At 33.4% G+C, this 21,749-nt stretch overlaps 1 protein-coding gene across 1 annotated transcript in view; it reads right to left on the bottom strand.

The window, feature by feature from the left end:
• The window catches only part of LOC145306347 (uncharacterized), an 87,000-nt gene that overhangs the window by 9,910 nt on the left and 55,341 nt on the right, over positions 1-21,749 (bottom strand). The window contains exons 19-20 of the mRNA XM_080148436.1: positions 13,217-13,297; positions 12,731-12,765 (exon numbers count right to left, since the gene is read on the bottom strand). Of these exons, the coding sequence (XP_080004562.1) occupies positions 12,731-12,765; positions 13,217-13,297 (116 nt within the window). The remainder of the gene's footprint in view (positions 1-12,730; positions 12,766-13,216; positions 13,298-21,749) is intronic.

The raw sequence follows: 21,749 nt of genomic DNA, 5'->3' as shown, positions 1-21,749 counted from the left end.
TTAATTATGCAAAAAAAAGTTTACAAAAAATTAGCTTGATATCTCTAAAAATAACCTCAGATTTTAGTGTTTTGGAGCTGTTTTACCCCACTAGCCCCTAGAAGGATAGAGCCAAAATTCAATTTTCAATATTTATACTAGTAGATTTAATCATATAAGAGATCTTACAAAAAGAATCAGGTTAATATGTATAACAAGAAGCCCAAAAACATACACAGCAAAATTTTATACTGAATTTCATTGCCTATAAGTGTATTGTATAAACTCACCCCCCCCCCCCCCCCCCCCACAAAACCGCCTTGGTTCTTACTACAAACTATACACATTTCAAAGACTATTTTAACCCATTAGTGCCGAGCGCCACTTTTATGGGCCGATCGAGCTGTAAGTTTCAGGGAAGCTTTATAATGGTCAAAACGGAATTCGTATTTTTTTGTTTTGCTCTAGTGGCGTGCACAGGAAAGTTGCAAAAAAACCCGGTTCGGCTTGGCCATAAATACCAACCAGGCATTAACACCCGTTTTTGGTGCTTTCCCCCAGTTTTAAAACCCGGTTGACCTGTATAAACCCGGTTATTTTGACCAAAAATCGAAAAATGTAATTTTTGAACGCCAAAAGTGAGATGAACACTTTTTAGAACTTTGATACGATCCGTAATTGAAAACTACACAACCTCATGTAATCTATAGAGCTACAAGTAATATACGAAGCGATTTATTTCAAATTTAGTGTTTCGGCTATAGGTGCCGCCGTTATCAGGTAAAAAAACCCGTTGCTCGAAGTTTTAAAAGACACACACTACAAAAAAAGAACATATAAAATTTGGGTGTTACATATCAGAAAACGATCATAAAACTATTGGGTGACACCTATAGAGATTACTAGGGTTATTATGGTGGCTCAAACCCTTACTAATGACGTTAATTGTTATTTTTATTGGTTGAAAAGTTAAAACCGGGTAATAAAAACCGAAACCGAGCCGGGTTTTAAAATTTTCGGGTATGTATGGCCAAGCCGAACCGGGTCATAATAGGGCGTAAAAAAACGATAAAAAAATCATATAAAAAATAATAATTTGAATAAAACGAATTCACATATAGATGTACTTGTCAATAAACATTAGATTTCACGAAAAAAATCAGCGACTTTACTATAAAAACAAAAAAGTTAGAAGGGGTATTTTGAATTTCATGATTTTCAAATTTTGTTGAGCTATACCATAAAACGGAAGTAAGCTAAACTGTCTGCTCCAGGGGGTAATGAAAGCCAGGGTAGTAGAGGAGGGATTCATACTGAGAATGATGCAATTATGGAGCCGGAAACCAGTTTTTTTACCATTTTTCGGAACCGGGTTTTAATGTCCGGTTCGGCACTAATGGGTTAAATAAAGCTAAAATTGAATGTACCCAAAATATACAAATATATCTATATAAAATAATTATATAACTCCTAGGTGCTGCGCAAAACAATTTTAAAAAGGTTCGTGTAACAAGTATCAAACTTAAAATTCAAGAAAAAAATGCATTTTAAAAACTTGAGTATACTTCAGAAGATAGCTCAAAAACTAATAATAGTACAAAAACTTTATATACCAATATGAAAACTAGAGGTTATGAGCTTTCCAATGGTATGTGTACCTTTTTTATACCACTTCTAGGTGCTGAGCAATGACATGTTTAAAATGTCTGTATATTTCTTTGCAGGCTTGTCAATGTGAATTTTAGGTTAAAAATAGCTAAAATCTTTTTCCCGGATTTTCTCCCAAGAAGGAACGCTTTTGATTTCGTTTTTTGCATTTTTCATCAGTCTATATATGTATATATCAGAATCTGTAATAATCTCAGATAGCCCCTTTCAAAAAACTGCTTTTCCCTTCCGGCGACCAGTGTAAGCACCCTCCTTATTTTTGAAATAAAGAAGTGGGGGAGGTTGATTTTATCACTTTTGGTCAGGTTAGGTTAGGTTAAATTGGCTACTGGATACGGTAGCCCTGGATGGTTATGGCCCGTCGTAGAGTTAGGTATAGGATAAACCCAGGTATAAGGTATAACCAACAAGTGAAATAAATCTTAAATAATATTTGGGGGGCAAATGGAGAGGTCGTCAACTTTACTACATGTTTCCCCCGACGACAGCTGAAAACCACCTATAGGTTTCGTAATTTTTTTTCGAATTAATTTCGTTATTGGTATAAGCTGGGAAAAACCATCCCAGGACTTCCATAAAATAGAGAGCTCAATCGTATCGGTAATTATTAAAATCTTTAGCTTCAGACTAAATAAATCTTACTTGATATAACAAGATAATGAAATATATTGTATAAATCAGTCCCCAAAAATTTATAATAGCGTTTTCTTACTCGTTAGCTTAACATCTTTGGAAACTTTTTTTTATAAATTTTGATTGGTTGGTTTATTAAGTTAAGTGTTCAAACGTTTCAACCTCTAATCTTACCTACAGATTGGGGATGTATTTCAATTTATCGGCCATTATCTTATCCCTTTATGTTCCCGTGTATATATTTAATTAATTTACATTTAGGTCAATGTTAATGTTATAATCTTAGTGTCTAAATTCAATTTTACACGGGGAAGGGATATATCACTGGAAGAAAAATAATTATGGTTACAATTTGAAACTTGAGTTTTTATTGTCATCAATTTAAATTTTAAAAATCCGTCAAAAATAAGGGAGGTAATGGGTGGAAGAGGTAACGTTTTAGCCAATAGTTACAATCTACAGAAGTGGTAATTTGTTCATTTTATTTGGAAATTTTAATAATCTTCCATTGTCTTATCCCTCAAGATCCCTGGGTTGAAGAGTTTCCTTGCTATCCAAAAAAAAGAATAAAAGCATTTTATCCAAAAAGCATTCACTTTCACTAATTCAGGGATCTAAAGGGATAAGACAATGGACGATAAAATTATGTTTATGTCCAATGATTATAAACAAAATTACCCTTATCCCTTCTGTTTAATCTACATACCAATGTCCCCTCCCTCCCTTCCTAAAAGCATTCACTTCTACTAATTCAGGGATCTTAAAGGGATAAGACAATGGACGATAAAATGATGTACATCTCCAATGATTATTAACAAAATTATCTTCTGTACTAGTGTAATTTATAGGCCAATATCCCCTCTACCTCTAATACAAGATGTTTCATCCCCCCCCCCAAAAAAAAACCAGGGATCATAAGGGATAAGACAGTGGGCGAATTGTAATTTACATGCCAATGTCCCCTCCCTCTCTGTTAAAAGCTGATGCATTTCCCCCAAAAGTATTCACTTTTATAAAAAGCCATGGTTCTTAAGGGATAAGACAATGGGCGATAAGAAGTTTATATCCAATGATTATTAACAAAATTACCTTATCCCATCTGTTTAATTTACATAACAATGTCCCCTCCCTCCCTGATAAAAGCTGATGCATTTTTTACCCTAAAGTATTCACTTTTATATAAAACCAGGGATCTTAAGGGATAAGACAATGGGCGATAATATGATGAATATATCCAATAATGATAAACAAAATTATCCTTTGAAAAGTTTGGAGACTGTCAAAGTCAACAAATTGCTTGTTTATGAAACGTTGGGTACCAGAATAATTTACAGTCCAATGTCCCCTCTCTCCCTGCCCAAATCTCAAGTGGATTGTTTTCATTTTTTCAATAAAAGCTTTTCACATTCATATGCATAACTTTTGGCTGCGCCCCTAGCATCTAGAGGCTTTATATGCAGAGGAGTAAGATGGGGGCAGAATAATAGCCAAAAGCCATACCATAAATCATAAATAAAAAAGATTTATATGAATCTTCCCTATAAAGGAGAACTTAATCAGTTTAGTAGTTACTGAAATCTTAAGCTTCAGACAAAATTTTTTTTTATATTATAGGATAAGGATAAAGGAAGGAGTAGGTTGCGCTAAAAATCCATAAAGGTGTGAGTTTTAAGGATTAAAAATAGTAGTATTCACTAAATATGTGTATTTCTTATTAAAAAGACAAAATATAGACAAATTTTTTTTTTAAAGTTTACATAAATATTTATCGTTCTTCTACTGTTTTTAACTTTAAACTCACAACCTTTACGGATTTTTAGCGCAACCTACGCATTCCTTTATCCAGAAGTAGCGCAGCAATAATAATAGATGGCCTAAAATGGGATAAGGATGAATATGAATTGTTAAGATTGGACGGTTTAAAGTAACGAAATCAAGCAATCAGCATTTTATTTGCATTTTTAGCATAGATGAAGATATAACAGATAAACTATACTTAGGAAATTTATGTTTTAAGATTACTGGTATAGGTACTGTATGAATGAAAATTTTATTATATAGAGTAGTAAGGTTTTTTTATGCGCTTAGACATCGCCAACTGCTGAACCTAAAGTGTTCTTTAAATTAGCGAGGCTTCACCGGATACTTTTAGAACTGGCTGACAGAAACATAGAGTAGTTTTGCTGGTAATTTATTTTTGGCCATTTTGTATCAAATCTTTGCTAAAGTCAAAGTAACAAAAAATAACAATATTTTTGAATATTTTAGGAAGGGAGGGTACACGACTATAAATTACAATGGTACCCAAAGTTTTATCATCACGTTTTCTTATTAAATTGTCTAAAACTAAGTACTTTCAGTAAAATCGAAATGGTTGGATCCAAACTTGTAGTGTTTTCATACAATAATTTTAATCTACAGAAGGACAATCTACATCAGTATAATCTATTACATTTTTTAAAAATTTTAAGTTGGTTGAAATAAAGGGTATCAAAGTTTGAAGGGGGATAAACAACCCTTCATCTCCACCCTTGGACGTCTAAGCCTATATTGTTTATTTGAAATATTATTATATTGTTATTGCTGTGCTACCTTTAAACATAATTGTCTTTATTTATTTATCATATGAAGGGTATGTTGAAAGAAAAGGAAGATAAGTTAAGCTTCTCCCGTCAACCCAAAAAAAAATAGAAAATATTTTTTTTTGGTTCATTTACTTTTGTTTGGGAAATATGTAGTATGATTTATATGATATTGGTAGAAAGGAAAAAAAGAAAATTTTACAACAAAAAATACATACCTACATCTTTAAATATTTACACTTTAAATGTACATATTTTGGTTAAGTATGTTTTTTTACTTTAACATTTTACTAGCGGCTGCGCCCGTAGAGGCCTCCAAGAGAACTTGAGGAGATGGGAGTTGAATTCGATAACCCAATTTTTTCATTTTAGATTTAAAAAGAAAAAGTAAAATACAATTTTTTTCTTTTGTGGTAAACTCCCAAAAAATAGTTATAAACCTTCCCAAGACCTATGAGAAGCTACCAGTAAATAAAGGAGAACCATATCGGAATATCGGCTAGTGAGATACTTTGTTACAAACAAACAACAGACAGCCAGACATCATACTACTTTATTAGAAGGATACCAGTTGCTTTGCACCTAACAATTAGGGTAGAAAAGTTCACGAATATAGCCTAAAACCACCTTAAGATTTTTATAACGCTTCCTTGAAAAGCCCATTTAATTTGGACAAGCATTTTCCGAGATCTTTAGCTTTAGGCAAAATTGCCTTGCAATTTTAAATACTAAGATTATAAATATTATCAACGCCTTACGGACAAACGAACATGTAATTGAGGTTATTTCAATGTCTTATCCCTATATTCCTTCTTATTTTTTACAGATTCAAAAATGATGTACTTTTGAATGAGCTTCAATTAGGCTTTATTTTTAAAAATGTAGTGAGATGGGCGTTTTTTGAGATAGGCGTTTTCTGAGATGGGCGTTTTCTGAGATGGGCGTTTTTTGAGATAGGCGTTTTCTGAGATGGGCGTTTTTTGAGATAGGCGTTTTCTGAGATGATCCTAATTGAAATGTAAAAAGACATACACTTAAAAAACTACAGAAAAGTAAATTACAAAAAAAACTAATGATCTTAGAACGTATTATTTTTGCTCATTAATGTGCTACAAAAAAAGAGTAATTATGGATATTCATTTATACCTTCATTCATAACAAGCGACTTAGCCTTTAAAAGCCATTATGGTCACTTAATAGTTAATATCCGCGGAAAACTTTCTATAATGCGATGTGATAATAGTTATTTATCGCATCGTATAATCAACAGCTTTCCACGGATATAAAAAAAATGGTTTCAATCGTATGATTGTACATTTTCATATTCTTAGTAAACTTTTCCAGTATGGCTTAGATCCTGTTCTAATCCAGCGGATATAAATCGGGTTCGAAGCCATACTGGAATAACTATTATAATATAGGTGCACCTATAATTCTCAGAAAAATTTTTTTTACTGGCATTTTAATATTTATAATTTTGTAGCTTGACTGATAAAGTAAATTATATACCTACAGGATGCTTTTTAGTACAGGAAATCTACACAAAACAATTCAGTAAATCACATTTCTCCCATAGTTACAGACAGACAAATAGAAGTTTCGCTCCTAAAACGTGGGAACGGGCCATGTAAAAAGGGGGGGGGGGGTGCAGTTTGCACTGTTGTAATAATATACAGTTCTGATGATTTGATAATGTGATAAATGTGCAGAAGTAAATGCCCATCTATTAATGTTATGTCGACATGTCCTATTGTGTGTGTGTGTGTGTGTATGTGTAAGTGTGTGTGTGTGTGTTTGTGTGTGAGTGTGTTTATGAATCTATTTGTTTGTGTGTATGCAACTGTATGAGTGTGTGTGTTTGTGTATATGTGTTTGTGTGTGTGTATATGTGTGTGTGTGTGTGTTTATGAGTGTATTTGTTTGTGTGTATGCATCTGTATGAGTGTGTGTGTTTGTGTATATGTGTTTGTGTGTGTGTATATGTGTGTGTGTGTGTGTGTGTGTGTGTTTATGAGTGTATTTGTTTGTGTGTGTGCATCTGTAAGAGTGTGTGTGTTTGTGTATATGTTTTAGTGTGTAGGTGTGTGTATGTAGAAATAATGCGGTAATTTTTCTTCTGGGATGGAAGTTAAATCTCAAGGAAAACTTGTAACAATTTTGCTTTTAGTAGTTTTTTTATCGATGTTCATTTTAAAATCTTAATAATCTATTTATAAATGTAACAGGATGTCATTGTCTGTAGCTTAAGGTCCTGCTAACCGTTGAACCGATTTGGTTCTCCTTTATTTTGGAAGAGGAAACCTTTACATTCCAAGAGAAACTGAAAAAAACATTGGTTTTCATCCAATTAAATTCTACAAAATGGGTTCTTTATTAATTCATATCCTTTGCTTTATTCCTTAATAACATGTAGAAAAACTAAATTTATATAAAAAAAAAATTAAATTGAGCCAGAATATTTTTCTTCAGATAAAATATCCCTGTATGAAGTTTGTGCAGTGTAAAAAGTACTCCTTCACCCAACTTTGTTAGAGACATAAATTCTATTATATAAAATAGTAAGGATTTTTGTCTGTAGATTAAGATATCGAAAAAAACTGAACCGATGGAGTTCTTACTTTTAGAGAAGATTTACATCCATCACGGGATGGTTTTAGGCTATTTTTTAGTTTCAGTTCTTGGGATGGTTTTTGGCTATTTTACAAAGCCACTTGATAATAGGGGCGTAGCATCTAGTCTATTATAAAGTAATGAGAGGTCTGTCTGTACGTCTGTCATTGAACTTTAAATTACACTGATACTCAAAGTTATATAACCACGTTATCTTATTTATTGGCTTATAAACTTTGGGCATTATTATTAAATTTAGATTTGTTAGTTTTAAACTATTTGTGTCCAAACTCAAATTTTTTTCTACAGAAGGGTTAAGTTGTTAATCATCATTTGGGATGTCATTGGATGATTATTGATCAATGTTTATCGTCCAAAGTCTTATCCCAAAACATAAACAAATCTAACGTAAATTTGTTGCAAAGCTTTCTAAATATAGTATGCTACTTATGGGCATTTCATAAACTTAATTTTAGAGATGCTTCGTTCATTACATTATGCATAATCGTTCTAGGAATCATTATTCAAAAAATCAAGGTATCAGGATAATTACATAAAGAAAATTGACATATTTAAAATTGACTTACTTCTGGAAATTATTGTACAGTTACTACGCTTTCTAAATTGGACCTAATAATTATTAATAATCATATAAAAAAAATTACTTAAGGACTTTATGGTAATGATTGTTGTACAGTTACTACGCTTCATAAATTGGACCTAATTGTTTGAGAAATCACCACCTAAATTTCAACACGAGGACACGATTCTAACTATTCTAAATCAACTTTCAATTACTGACGGACTTACCCTTAATGTAGATAAGCTACGCTTTTGATAAGAAACGGAAGTAATACTTAAAAATACTCAGGGATCTTACGGGATAAGACAATGAACGATAAATTGATATACATCCCAAATAGTGATAAACAAATATATCCCTGCTGTAGATTAAAATTACAGGTTAAAAAGTTTGAACACAACCAATTAAAATTTAAAAGTACTACTCAAAGTTTTTGAGCCAACAAATATGCTAACGTTGTCATAAAACTTTGGGTACCAGTGTAATTTACAGCCCAATGACTCTTCCATCCTGCTAAGAATACCTTTTGACACGCTTGACTAAATAAATATAATCAAATAGATATAGTAAAGAAAACAATAATAGAGTATTAGATAAAAATTGTCTTATAAGCCATGTGACGTCATATAAATGAGGGACATGAGAGGAGAAGTGGGAAAGAAAACCCCTAAAAAAGTGATGGATAATCAATCATTTTAATGCCGTCACATGGCTGATTTTTGAGTCACTTTGTCTTCCTTTAAGCTTAGCATGATATTCCTTAATCATCATATGGAATAACAGGATGTCTGTCTGTTTGTAGCAAAAGATCTCACTAACCGCTGAACAGATATGGTTCTCCTTTACAGTAAAGCTTCTCAAAGGGTTTAGGGAAGATTTTGTGGAAGGTTTTTAAGGTATTGCCATTAAATAACGGATATTAAGGTATAAGACAATGGAAGATCAATTGATTTATATCCTCAATTATGATCAACAAGATTACCCCTTATATACACTAAATTTAAATAAGTTTGGAAAAAACAAGTATGAAACTAACCAATCAAAATTCAGTAAAAGTCGTAGAGCCAAAAAATAAGATAACATGGTTTTAAAACTTTGGGTACCAGTGTACTAATTTACAGTCCAATGTCCCCACCTTCCCTGCCAGATAATAAGAAGCAGCTTATAATTCATATAAAAAAATGACGTCATACTATACAAATTACCAATGAAAGGCCAGTACTAATTTTACCATTGGTCAATTAAAATGTATAATGGCCTATCATTAGTCATTTCTATTGTATGACGTCATTTTTACTATAATCTGCTTCAAAAATGATTATCTATTATTGAAAATCTAATATATTTCTAAGTTGCCAATATTCTTTATAAACCTATTGTTATAAACAATAATAAATACATTCTTATGTATTAAATGTAAATAAGGACATAGACGTCCAAGGGGGCCCCTGAATAAGGACCCAAAGTTTTATAAAAACCCTCTCATTCTTTAAAAACTTTAGGTACTTTTATTAAATTATGATTGGTTGGTCCATTAAGTTGAGTGTATAAACGTACAGACGTGGAGGTGTACATCATAGGCGTCCAAGGGGGGGGGGTAATGGGCCATTTGGCACCCCCAAAATTTTGTGAACAATACCCCCCCCAAAAAAAGATTACCCCTACCTTGGGGGTGCCGTAGGCACCCCCAACGATTTTGGGGGGGTATTTACCCCCCCCAAACCATTTTGGGGGGGGGTAATTACCCCCCCAAAATAAATGTTCTTTAAAAAAAAAATTTTGGGGGGGTTATTTACCCCCCCCAAATTGAATGTTCTTAAAAAAAAATTTTACTGTCCAACCAGTTAAAACAGTTCTTAACCATGATAACAAAAAAATTAATAGTTTGATCATGTTTTATTTGCTTGGGCCTTTATAAGGGCTAAAACCATCCCGGGGATCTATGATGTAATTGTAAAGCACTGAAGATTCCATAAAATAGATACCTAACTAAATTAAATATTTCATTAAATAATGAAAAAGAATTTCTATAGGCGATTTCTTTTGGGAGGATGTCAGGGTGTCTCAAAACTAGTTATAAAACTTATTAGGACCTATAAGACGCTTCACTTTAAAGTAAAATCATATTGGTTCATTGGTTAGTGAGTTAATTATTGTATTTTTATGTTCTAAAGAATGAGATACTACTATATATTTGAATAGTAGTGGCGCCCTTAGCATCTAAGAACTCGTGTTTTCTAAAGGGTAAAAAGGGAGGAGAAAAATAGCCTAAAACCACTCAAAGGATTGACCTATAATAGTGTGGAACCATCATGGGATCTATGTGAAGCTTTCCTAAAAAGGAGAACTCAGTATTAAAAGTAATTAAATCTGAAGCTATAGTCAAATAAACCTTTCTTACTACTTTATGTTATAAGATAGTACTTATTAACTTAATAGATTAGGTAGGTGCTTTTTTTACATAATTAAATTACCCCCCCCAAAAATTTTACCCCCGGGGTAAATTAGTTTGGGGGGGGGTAATTACCCCCCCAACAGATTTGGGGGGAGTATTTACCCCCCCCCCAACAGACTTTAGGGGGTTAATTACCCCCCCCAATCAAATTTTACCCCCTGGTAAAAATTTTGGGGGGGGTAAAAAAAAATTTCGGCGCGCTTCGCGCGCCATTTTACCCCCCCCCAAACACGAATTACCCCCCCCCTAAAATTTTTTACCCCCCCCCAAAAAAAAGCTTGGACGCCCCTGGTGTACATGAATTTATCCTTTATTGTCTTATCCCTTAAGATCCCTGGACAACTTACTTTGTTTTCCAAAAAAAAACTAATGAGCAGCAAGTTTTTTTTAGAAAGGAACAAGGATGACAACCTCCATAAGTAGCGAAGCATAAAAACATTCATGGATGGTCGAACAGACAGAGTTAGTTATAGAGCAGATGTTCAGTTATCATAAATAAAAACAAAGATAGATATTGTGCAATAAATAACAGAAAAAATTATACGAAACCTTCATAAAAATAAGTATTTATGTCTTTTAAAGCATAACCGACAGACCGACGATTTTCATTGGGACAGGGAATCTTCACCAAAAAAAACTCAAGTCTATTTTTAATAAAATACGTGAAAATCACTTTTCCCCCAACCTTATAATAAAGTAAAGGATCTCTATGTGTCTGTCTGTGTATGTGTATGTACCAAAGGATCTCACTAACCACTGAATCGATTCTTTTACATAGTTGCTTCTAATAGGTCCTTGGAAGGCATATAACTATTAGGGGGGAGGGTATTACCACCGTCCCTAGAGAAATCCCCCCTAGATAGAAATGCTCCAATCCACCCCCCAAAAAAATATTTTATCCTTTTTAAAACTACAATTGAAAGAGGGGAGGCGACTCCTCTTCAAATGCCTCTAGAGGAGTAGCTGCTAGTAGCATTATAAATACCGACTGCATTATAGGTGAATTATAGAGTAGTTACTAAAGACTAATAGTAATGAGCAGGAAGTTTTTAGAAGGGAGAGAAAACAATGATAATAATATTATGACAGCTATAACCAGGGAGGGAGTGGACATTGGAGTGTAAATAACACTGGTACCCAAAGTTTTATAATTATTGATATCCTACTGGGTTAGTGTGCACATATACACACAGGGAGGGTGGGGACATAGGACTGTAAATTATACTGGTACCCAAAGTTTTATAATTATTGATATCCTACTGGGTTAGTGTGCACATATACACACAGGGAGGGAGGGGACATTGGACTATAAATAACACTGGTACCCAAAGTTTTATACACTACGTTATCTTATTTGTTGGTTCAAAAACCTTTTTTTCAACTAGTAATGTCCATACATTTAAGCCAACAAATTTAATCTACAGAAGATTAATTTTTTATCATTATTGGGGATGTTCATCAATTTATTGACCATTGTCTTATCCCTTCAGATCCCTTGAATAGGACAGAGCATGCATTTATTATTTTACCAATTATCAACGAAACGGGCAAAACATTAATCTACTCTCAAGTTTAAGGAAAGCTTTTTAAAGTGTTTCCAAAAATCAGCCAGGTGACGTCATAAAAATAAGGAATTATCCATCTTTTTTTAGGGGTTTATTTCCCACTTCTCCTCTCATCCCTCATTTTTTTGACGTCACATAGCTGATTTTTCTAAACACTTTGTAAAGCTTTGTTCAAAGGGCCAACAAAAAGGCAATAATGTTATCCGCGGAAAACTATGTAAAACTTACCAGATATATTTTTTGTCGGCTTCATATAAACTTCGCTTTTTAGTTAATAATATTGTAGCTGGACAAAGTGTCTCAAAAATCAGCCATGTGACGTCATAAAAATGGGGGAGATAAAAGAATAAGCAAGAAAGAAAACACCTAAAAAAGAGATAAATAAACCCTCATTTTTATGACGTCACAAGTGATGCTGTGAGTATTGGTGCAAAAAATATGACGTAACAAAAAAAATTAGCCAATGAGAGGCCGTTATTGACCAATGGTAAAATTTATAGTGGACTCTCATTGGCTAATTTTTTTTGTTACGTCATATTTTTTGCACCAATACTCACAGCATCGTCACAAGTCTGATTTTTTTAGACACTTTGTCCAGGTACAATTACAATTTTTATTCTAGTTTTGTTTTAGAGATATTTTGCAACAAATTCCTTAGAACTTCTTCTTCTAGTAAGTTGACTTCCACCCCTGAAATTACAGAAATTTTCCAGTCAAAATTATACGTTTAATTATATTATGCGTTTGGTCAAAATTAAGCGCAGTTTGACCTAATAAGCGCATTTGACTGGAAGCTTGCACAAAATTTTTTAGAATACTGCAAAAATAAAATCAGTTTTTATAAACAAAACTTTTGAAAGGATAATAGTTATTCATCGTCGTATTATTGATTTTTTTTTTGTAGATAGTAAACTGAAAGATTTTAGGTTTTATAAAAATTTTGTTGGCTGTGAGGCTCCCACTCCATTATTTTTAGAAACACACCCCCTCCCCCCCTCTTCCAACTACCTACCTGGGGCTAGGAGTCCCCCCATCAGAATCAGACAGTATAGAGTCAAGATCAATACTTCTCCCCCCCCCCTTTCCTCAGATATGACACAACCCCCTGGGGCAATGAAAGCCCCCCACCCCCACAACCTACCTGGGGCTAGGAGTCCCGCCATCAGAATCAGACAGTATAGAGTCAAGATCGCTTCGTCTCCCCGGCAGACCAGAATTACGTCTGAAAAAAAATATGTCGTTTTTATTTTTATAATGTATATAATAAACGACTACAAACTTGCCAACTACTGGTCAATTAAAATTTATACTGGCCTGATATTGGTTATTTAGTCTGTGTATTGACATTAGTCATTTGTATTGTATGACATCAAAGTTTTTATCAAGTTTCGCCATCAAATCCATTTTTAACTTTGGGGACTAGGACGCAATAAACAGCCCAATGTCCCCTCCCCCCTGGCTACCAAATAGCACAATTTTTCTATGATGTCCTACTTAAAGAGAGAGAGAGAGGGGACAATGGGTTGTTTATTACACTAGTCCCCAAAGTTATATCACACTTTCTTATTGGTTGATTTAAAAACTTTGGGGACTTTCGTCGAATTTTGATTGGTTGGTTCATAAAGTTGAATTTCAACCACTAATCCAAATCTACAGAATGTGTAATTTTGTGTATCACCGTTGGGGATGTACATCAATTTCTCAGCCATTGTCTTATCCCTTCAGATCCCTGTTTCAAATCTTCAAGTTGTAATATCTAAATATTTCAATTATTTTTGTTAACCTAGTTCTAAAGTGACTTCTCCATGATATAATAGGATAATTTTAACTTTAGTTGCACAGTATAAATCTTACTAGTTTAAACATTCAACCATTATTAACCTTTATTGTCTTATCCCTTTAGATCCCTGTGTCCTACTTATAAACTGTTTTATCTAATATTTTCAATTTTTTTTGTTAACCTAGTTCTAAAGTGACTTCTCCATGATATAATAGGATAATTTTAACTTTAGTTGCACAATATAAATCTTAATAGCTTGGACATTCAACCATTATTATCAGCCATTGTCTTATCCCTTTAGATCCCTGTATCCTTCTAATATAAACTGTCTCCAATTTCAAATATCTAAATATTTTAATTATTTTTGTTAACCTAGTTCTTAAGTGACGTCTCCATGATATAATAGGATAATTTTAACTTTGGTTGCACAATATAAATCTTACTAGTTTGGTCATTCAACCATTATTAACAGCCATTGTCTTATCCCTTTAGATCCCTGTATCCTTCTAATATAAACTGTCACAAAGTTCTAATATCTGAATATTTCAATTATTTTTGTTAACCTAGTTCTAAAGTGCCAACTCCATGATATAATATAATAGGATAATTTTAACTTTGGTTGCACAATATAAATCTTACTAGCTTGGACATTCAACCATTATTAACAGCTATTGTCTTATCCCTTTAGATCCCTGTATTCTACTAATATAAACTGTCTCCAAGTTGTAACTAATATTGCAATTATTTTTGTTAACCTAGTTCTAAAGTGACATCTCCATAATATAATATAATAGGATAATTTCAACTTTGGTTGCACAATATAAATCTTTCTAGTTTGGACATTCAACCATTATTAACAGCCATTGTCTTATCCTTTTAGATCCCTGTGTCCTACTTATATAAACTGTCTCAAAGTTCTATTATCTAAATATTTCAATTATTTTTGTTAACCTAGTTCTAAAGTGACATCTCCATGATAAAATAGGATAATTTTAACTTTGGTTGCACAATATAAATCTTAATAGTCTGGACATTCAACCATTATTAACAGCCATTGTCTTATCCCTTTAGATCCCTGTTTTCTACTTATATAAACTGTCTCCAAGTTCTAATATCTAATATTTTCAATTATTTTTGTTAACCTAGTTCTAAAGTGACATCTCTATGATATAATAGGATAATTTTAACTTTGGTTGCACAATATAAATCTTACTACTTTTTTCGGAGTTCAACCATTATTAACATTAAAGAATGTAAACAAGGATGACAAAATACATAAGTAGATATGTAAATCCATTTCTTAAAAGTCTAACACACGGACTGACATAGTTTAAGTTATTTAGTAAATGCACAATTATAAAAGGTCATAAAAAATCATCACCAAAATAATCATCTTTAGTAGAAGTCGTGTAAAACACCTTTCTAGGGGGAATGCCAAATCCCACAAACAGAAGAAACTCATTACCACCCACAGTTAGGACTTCTCAGACAAAAGTCGTGCAATCAAAGAGTTGTTTGAGTGTTGCATACCATATGATGCAATTGGGTTCTCTAGATAATCATTTGAAATCGAAGGAGAATCCCGCCACATTTAGATAATAATACCGACGGATAAAACAATGTATAGAAAGGATGTGATTGTGCATATGCCAAAGAAATCTTAATATGAAATTGAATATTTTTAAAAGGTGACAAATCACGTTTTCCTCTTTGCCTTACAAATAGACGGACGGACGGACAGACGGAAAAAGTAGATACGCTGCAGAAAATAAAAAATAAGTTAGAAATTTTTCAGTAAAATAGGCATACATTGAAATGTGTACAATCTTTATATGTGTTGTATAATTCTTTAAAAAGCTTGTGGGTTAACAATCTAAAGTTATTTGAACTGTGCACCAGCTAAAATATGATTATTAGCTTCTGCAGGAATCTCAAGGGATAAGACAATGGGTAATAAATTGATATAGATCGCCAATGTGGATTAACAAAATTACACCCTTTGTAGATTTTAATTGTTCGTTGAAAAATTTACACACTGAGAGTTTCAAACCGACTAATCATAAGTTCCCAAACTTTAGATCCAACAAATATTATAACCACGTTACAAAACTTTGGGTACCAGTGTAATTTAAAGTCCAATGTCTCCTCCCTTCCTGAGCTTCATGCATTCCATGGACAGAGATTTGTTTTATCAAAATCTTAAATTTTCAAAGAGGATGGGGACATTGAATTGTAAGCTAAACTGGAACCCGAAGATTAATAACCATGGTATCTTATTAAAACTTTGGGTACATTTAAAAAATTTTGATTGATTCCCAATTGGTAGTGTCCAGAATTTTCAATCAATAATTTAATCTCCAAGAGGGGTAATCTTGTTTAAATGTTCAATTTATATCCATAGTCTTATTCACTAAGATTCCTAAAAATATTCCTTTATATTGGGGACTGTAATTTAAGTATAATTTTAACAATTTTTAACAAAAAAAAGATAATATATAAAACCAGAGAAAGAGAGAGAGAGAGGGGGGACAATGTTCTGTTTATTACAGTAGTCCCCAAAGTTTTATAATAACGTTTCCTTTATTGTTAAATTAACCATTTTGATGACTTATTAAATTTTGATTTGTTCGTTCATTTAAATAAGTGTCCAAACTTTTTAACCCCTAATTGTAAAATACAGAAACGCAATTTGAGTAACATCAAGGTGTTTGTACATCAATTTAACGGCGATTGTCTTATGCCTTTAGATCCCTGATATTAAACTAATTAAAATTTCAGAAAACATGTCCTACAAATGCAATGTATAACATATTTAACATTTCTTCTGCAAAAAAATAATATTTTTCATTAACTTTACTTCATGCATTTTCATTTTCAGTGATCTACAGGGATACGACAATGGCCGATAAATTGATGTACATCCCCAATGATGATACACAAAATTACCCGTTCTGTAGATTAAAATTAGTAGTTGAAACGTTTGAACACTCAACTTCATGAACAAAAATTTACTGCAGTCCCCCAAAGTTGTTAAGTTGACGAATAAGAAAACTTTATTATAAAACTTTGGGGACTGGTGCAATAAACAGCCCATTGTCCCCTCTCTCTCTCTAATTCATTGTAGTGACGTACACAGGGTTTTGCCAAGGGGGGGTGCACTTTTAAAAACTATCCCTTAAAATAAAAGCGGAAGGTAACTGGACAAAGTTTCTCAATAATCAGCCATGTGACGTCATAAAAATGAAGAGATGAGAGGAGAAGTGGGAAACAAAACCCCTAAAAAAGAGATGGATAATCCCTCATTTTTACGACGTCCTATGGCTGATTTTTGAGACACTTTGCCCAGTTACGAGGGGAAGGGGCGAAAGGGGGAATTAATACTCAACTCACTTAGTCCGTCGGTCTGTCGGTCATGCTTATGAAGCTATTAGTACTCTAATAAAATCAAGTTAACTTCACTGTTATTAAAGTAGAATGCTGAATTTGATTATGAAGATTTTAATAATCAATCTACTCTATAGCCCACTTTGTCTGTCGGTCTATCTGTAATGCTCTTTAGCACATTAAATTTGTATTGGAGAAAGTGTTTTATTCGGCTACTATTATAGACGGCTGAAACTTTCTGCTAATCAATTGACATCTATTTCAAATCCTTATAATAAAGTAACAGGATGTCTATTTGTTTGTTTGTCTGTACCTAAGTATCTCTTTAACTGTTGAACCGATCGGGTTCTTCTTAACAGGCTAGCTTCTTATAGGTCCCGGGAAGGTTTATAACTATTTTGGGGGAGTGTAACATCACCCTCCCTAGAGAAATCGCCCCTATAAAAAAAATTACCGCCCCCCCCCAAAAAAAAAACTTACTTAAAATAAACTAAATTAAAAAATGGGTTTTGGGATTCAACTCCCCACTCCTCAAGTGACCCTAGAGGCCTCTAGGAGCGAATCCGCTAGAAGTTAATAATTTTCTGAGCTTTTTCTATTTATGGATATTATCATCCTTGTTCTCTAAAGGCAGATAAGGCCTTTTATTATCCATTTAATTCCTCAAATTTCCCTCTTCATGCATTCCTTAGCAGGGATCTTAAGGGATAAGACAATGGCCGATAAATTGATGTACAGCCCCAATGATGATACACTAAATTTTACCCCCAACGAAAGCTAAAAATAAAGTATAGGTTTCATGATTTTTTCGAATCAATTTCGTTGTTGGTATAAGCTATATTCTAACATTATATCTGTTTCATAACTGCGCTATTATTAGGATAAATGTTTTAGCTTAAAGATAGGAACACCTCATAAAGATGATTGCTTGCACCCAGGCAGGGAGGGGACATTGGACTGTAAATTACATTGGTACCCAAAGTTTTATAGAACACATTGTCTTATTAATAGGCTAAAAAAACTTTAGATATGATTGGTTGCTTTTAAACTAGTATTGTCCGAATTTCAATCAATGAATTAATTTTGTTTGTCATTATTGGTGGTATACTTCAATTTATCATCCATTGTCTTATCCCTTAAGATCCCTGGCTTGCACAAGTTCTACTCAGGGAAACAGAGATAGAATAATTGCAAATAAATTAATCTTTAACCCAATCTTATTTACATATTTACAAACTATCCTATTATATAAAGTAGTAAGCTTTTTTTGTCTGTAGGTAAGGATCTCACTAACCGCTGAAGCGATATGGTCCTCCTTTACAGTGAAGCTTCTATAGGTCCCGGGATGGTTTTGGGCTATCTTATTTTATATAAAAAGTCTGGGTATGATTTTAGGCTCTTTTTGTGCCTTTCCATATCCCTTAGAATATAGAGCATCTATATGCTAGGGGCGCATCCGCTAGTTAGAGAAAGTTTCGCACATTGGAATTTTCAAGATTTATTTAACTTTAATTGTACTCTCCCTATATCCATATTAGGTTCTTTCCTTATTTATGAAAATTATGGTGTTCAAAAAAATACACCAAAATAAAGTAAAACAATTATGTCGAATTTTTGCTTGGATTATACTTTAGGTTAGGTTATACTAGGTAAAGGTTAGCCCTGCATGGTTAAACCCTTAATGAAAGAAGAAAACATCGCTTCTTCTCCTTATCTTCACTTTATTTTCATACTGTTAAAGGGGGTTTGCAGTGCTTGCTAAGCACGTTGAGGGGAAGCACCGGACAAATCCCAAATTGTGTCAAAATCATGTCAAAAATCATCCATGTCACGTCATAAAAATGTGGGATTATCCATCTCTTTTTTAAGGGTTTTCTTTCCCACTTCTCCTCTCAACGCCCTCATTTTTATGACGTCACATGGATAATTTTTAACACAATTTGGGCTTTGTCGAAGCACCGAAAAGTTAAAGCGAATTGTATTAAAACTTTAAACATTAAGAAAATCATTGGTAATAGATTTTTGAATGAAAGAGGATTAAGAATTGTATAATGTATTTAAAACTTAATTTTTTGGTTATTTTGCAAGAATATTGGCAAATTATGAGTTTTTCTCTCTGTATGCATCTTTCCAGTCTTTGAAACCGATTAATATCCGCTGGATTAAAACCGGTTCTAAGCCATACTAAAACATCATTTTATCATTTAATATCCAGTTTTCTGCGAATGTACAAAAATGTACAATCATAAGATTGAAACCAGTTTTGTTAGCCCCTGCTTTCGGCATATCGGTGCTAACAAAACTGGTTTTAATCTTATAATTGTACATATTTATATCCGCGGAAAGCTATTTATAGTACGATGCGATAAATAACTATTTCTTCTTTCTGCTTCCTTTCATTAAACCAGGGATCTTAAGGGATAAGACAATGGACGAAAAATTGATGTACAACCCATAAGCTAAATGCTACAAAAATTATACCCCATCTGTAGATTAAAATTGTTGGTCGTAAAGTTTAAACCATCTGATCAAGATTTCATAAAAGTACCCAAAGTTTTAGAGGACGTGTTTGGTTACATTATAATTTGATAAAAGTACCCAAAGTTTTAGAGGACATGTTTGGATACTATTATGATTTTATAAAAGTATTCAAAGTTTTAGAGGACATGTTTGGATACTATTATGATTTTATAAAAGTATTCAAAGTTTTAGAGGACGTGTTTGGATACTATTATGATTTTATAAAAGTATTCAAAGTTTTAGAGGACGTGTTTGGATACTATTATGATTTTATAAAAGTATTCAAAGTTTTAGAGGACATGTTTGGATACTATTATGATTTTATAAAAGTATTCAAAGTTTTAGAGGACGTGTTTGGATACTATTATGATTTTATAAAAGTATTCAAAGTTTTAGAGGACATGTTTGGATACTATTATGATTTTATAAAAGTATTCAAAGTTTTAGAGGACGTGTTTGGATACTATTATGATTTTATAAAAGTATTCAAAGTTTTAGAGGACGTGTTTGGATACTATTATGATTTTATAAAAGTATTCAAAGTTTTAGAGGACGTGTTTGGATACTATTATGATTTTATAAAAGTATTCAAAGTTTTAGTGGACGTGTTTGGATACTATTATGATTTGATAAAAGTACCCAAAGTTTTAGAGGACGTGTTTGGATACTATTATGATTTGATAAAAGTACCCAAAGTTTAGAGGACGTGTTTGGATACAATTAAGATTTGATAAAAGTACCCAAAGTTTTAGATGACGTTTTTTGATACTATTATGATTTATCCAACGTCCTTTCCTTCCCAGTATTTCTTTATTTTTACAATTTTCTGCACAAAAGAAAATAAAGCTATGCTTATTCAGTTTTAAAATTTGGGGTCAGTTTGATTGTTAGAATCGTCCTGTTGATATCAGACCTTCAACGAGAATTTTTTAGCACAGGGAGGGAGGGGACAATTTACTGTAAAATACACTGCTACCCAAGTTTTATATCCAAGTTATTTTATATTTGTTGGATCAAAAAACTTTGGGGACTTTTATTTGATTATGATTTGTTGTTGCTAAACTCGTACTCTCCCAACAACTTTTCAACCAATAATATTATTCTAAAGAAGGATAATTTTGTTTATCATCATTGCAGATGTATGTTAATTTATTACCATTGTCTTATCCCTTAAGATCAGGGTTCGGAAGCCGCGCTATCAGCCGCGCGGCTGAGGCTGCGGCTGAATCCTAATTTGCGGCTGCGGCTGCGGCTGCGGCTGCTTAAAGTTATGGAAGTGGCTGAGGCTGAGAGTGGCTGAGGCTTAGTGCGGCTGAGAGTGGCTGCGGCTGAATGCGGCTGAGGCTTAATAAGAATTGGGGTGGCTGAGGCTTACAGTGGCTGAATTGGAATTTTGTGGCTGAGGCTTCGAGCGGCTGAGGCTTACAGTGGCTGAGGGTGGCTGAGGCTTACAGTGGCTGAAGGATTTGTGGCTGAGGCTGCGGCTTACTGAAAGCCGCGCGGCTCATAGCGGCTGCGGCTTACATTGGCTGATTGGAAAATTAAGCCACGCGGCTGAGTGAGGCTGAGGCTGAGAGTGGCTGATAACATAATTAAGCCTCGCGGCTGATTCTGAGGCTGCGGCTTACTGAAAGCCGTGCGGCTGAGGCTGTGGCTGAATTAAATTCAGCCGCGCAGCTGAATGCGGCTGCGGCTGAATACAATATTAAGCCTTGTGGCTGATCTTATGGCTGATTATAAAATAAGCTTTGCAGCTGAGGCTTCGGCTAAATTGGATTTTTTAAATGCATTCTAGGACATTTTTTGGAGAGTTGAGGGTGGTTAGGGGTTGTGAGAATAAGAGTGGAGGGAAGAGGGGGGAGGACAGCAGGATTTTTTCAAATGTTTGATTCAGAATTAGTACCCAAATTTTATACTGGTACCCAAAGTTTTATACTGGTACCCAAAGTTTATTCTGGTACCCAAAGTTTTATTCTAGTACCCAAAGTTT

Source organism: Acartia tonsa, chromosome 14, assembly GCF_053477335.1.
Source record: "Acartia tonsa isolate MP-2025a chromosome 14, ASM5347733v1, whole genome shotgun sequence".
NCBI classification, from domain to species: domain Eukaryota; kingdom Metazoa; phylum Arthropoda; class Copepoda; order Calanoida; family Acartiidae; genus Acartia; species Acartia tonsa.
Note: the sequence above shows the minus strand (reverse complement) of the source record. Positions and strands in the feature narration are given on the sequence as shown.